The sequence below is a fragment of the Berghia stephanieae genome, chromosome 15 (genome assembly GCF_034508935.2).
Source record: "Berghia stephanieae isolate SIO BIC M18660-M18661 chromosome 15, UCSD_Bste_1.3, whole genome shotgun sequence".
NCBI lineage: Eukaryota > Metazoa > Mollusca > Gastropoda > Nudibranchia > Aeolidiidae > Berghia > Berghia stephanieae.
Window position 1 is genome coordinate 25770305 of NC_088374.1, and position 2500 is coordinate 25772804.

The window sequence follows — 2500 nt, forward strand, 5'->3', positions numbered from 1 at the left end:
TTCATTTAAAAACACCCGAGACAACAAAAAATCTGGCTCAAAAATGAAATATTATCTGCCGTATGTTTGGTTTTATGTGTTTTATCTATTCCTTTATTGCTTTTGTCATTGGCTGAACAAGGGGTTTAAGCCCGAAACATCCCTTGTTTTTATTTTGTTTGGTCCTTTTTGAAGCTGTTACATTAATTCTTTTTTGTGGACACATGTTTACACATATCTTGTGCGGCTATGTAGTCTAGTGGTATGACACTCGCTTTCGGACCTTGGGTTCGAGCCTCGTAGTTGAGTCCTTGGAAAAGGCTCTTTACTCACATTCTTTCATCGTACACAGGTGTAAAACGAGTACCTGGCCGTTAACAGCGTTGTCTCTGTCAGAAAAAAAATGTAATGCCTAAACGACGTCATGACTAGGGCGAGGTAACTTGCTCAAAGACGCCCAGAACAGCGACGGGTGATCGAACTCAGTACCTTTGGGGTACGAAGCAAAGACCTTACCGCTGAGCCACGCTGTCCCCTGCATTAATAGTATCGAATGTAGAGACAGATTTTAGGCCAATATTGGTTAATTTTGCCTTGACAAAACTCAGAAAAAATAATTAAATTTAATTATCTACACGCTTCAAACGTGAAAACCTGTTTTTGAAAAGAGGTAATTAGTAGATGGATAATAAAAACGATACAGTGGAGAATCAAAAATCAAGCGGATAACTATTTTTCACCTTTATTCGTTCGTATCTCAAAAATAGCCCGTGCGACATCCGACGGGTTTTGCCAGACCAGCACACTAAATACTAAACCGTTGACACAAATCCTGTTATACAAACAAACCTATTTGTGAGACTTACCTCTCACTGTTGATTTTCCAAGGTAAATAGGCGTGGTGATTTTGCTGGCAGGCAGCATATCTGAAAATGGTTACAATATAAATATGTCAATGCAAGGCAAAATCAGTCGGAAGTTAAAAATTTTGGATTTGATTTTTTTCTCCATTTTCTGAAAGAATATGTTCACCAGGGCATTTTAATCTTTATTTGAAGTAAATCGGGCGATTTTTTATTTTCCATACGTCTGATCATAACTTCATGAAATATCACCCGATTTATCCAGCAACTTTCCTCAAATTTCATACTTTTTCAACTTGACTAGCTGTAAAATATATTCAGAAGCAAAATTAAGCTTTGATATTTCCAGAAAATGTACAAAAAGGGTTGATTTAATCATTTATGACAAGAACTCATTTTTGATTTTAAAAATTGACCTTACTAGGCAATATCTCTCAGTTCCAATATTTTCACCATCGGCTGATTTTGTCATTCACTGTAACATAATGTCATCGATATAATCATGACTTAGATACCATGACTAAGACCAGTTTGGGGAGGGGGACTAAAACCAGCCCCCCTCCCCCTCCCCCCAATGTGCCCCACCCCCCACATTGACAATTATCAAACAAAACTGGTTAAAATGTAGATTATTTGACAGATTTCACCCTTCTCCGCAGTTTTTGATAAAAATAAAACATGGGCATTTCAATGTGAACGATCGGATTTTTAAAAAACATTTTAATTTGATCTATTGTAAATGTTGCTGCTCGAAGCTCGAAGAAATAAATAACAAAGTGAAATTGAATGTAAGATTCAATCTAATTACGAAAATAGATAAAATGAACATTTCGAGTTTCCCCTTTATCAACAAAACAGGATGAATGAAACACTACAGACGAATGAGATAATGTGATAGTGGCGTTGTCGACCTCGACTGGGGTTCGAACCTCAGACCTATTCAGACCCAAGTCTGAGGTTCGATCCCCAGTCGAGGTAGACTGATTTTTTGGGTTGGTTTTTTTTTCTTCTATTTTTCTTTCTTGCTTTGTCTGGCACCTTTCATACACACTTGTTGAGATCTTTATCTTACACCGGTGCCTGCTTGGGCGCATGGTTGAGTCCTTGGAAAATGCTCTTTACTCACATTCTCTCACCGTACTCAGGTGTAAAATGAGTACCTGGCCGTTAACAGCGTTGTCTCCGTCGAAATAAATTGTAATATCGCCTAACAGGCGTTATGTCTCAATCCGCATGTTACGTGTTGCTGTTGGTCAGGGACCTCTTGTAAAGCGCTTTGAGCTCATTTAGTGGATATTGCCCTATATAAAAGCTCTAGTTTTTAATTTATTTCTTCATTTGATACTGTTGTAGTTACCTCTCACCGCCGGCAAATGCAGCTTTGTGTCTTCGACATTGAACACTTTATAGAAGAACGAAGAGGAAAACGGAGCCACTTCACAGTCCGTTCCGTGACCGACTGAGATGAAAAACAACAAATCAACACGCTGTGATTATAATGGTTGGGGTAGGGGGGGGGGGGAGGGAGGGTGGAGGGGGAAGGCGGTGTATGTTCGGTGTCCGAACGAAATAGGATTGGCCCGTTGTTCCATGAAATAAAATAGAAACGAATAAAACATCAAAAGAAACAGAAAGCGCAAAAATTACGTCATCAAACA

The 2500-nt window shown here is 38.8% G+C and overlaps 1 protein-coding gene across 1 annotated transcript in view; it reads right to left on the bottom strand.

The window, feature by feature from the left end:
• LOC144960303 (uncharacterized) overlaps positions 1–2500 on the bottom strand; it is a 45073-nt gene that overhangs the window by 28142 nt on the left and 14431 nt on the right. Inside the window, exons 5-6 of the mRNA XM_078893349.1 lie at positions 2200–2301; positions 846–905 (exon numbers count right to left, since the gene is read on the bottom strand). Coding sequence (XP_078749475.1) covers positions 846–905; positions 2200–2301 — 162 coding nt within the window. The remainder of the gene's footprint in view (positions 1–845; positions 906–2199; positions 2302–2500) is intronic.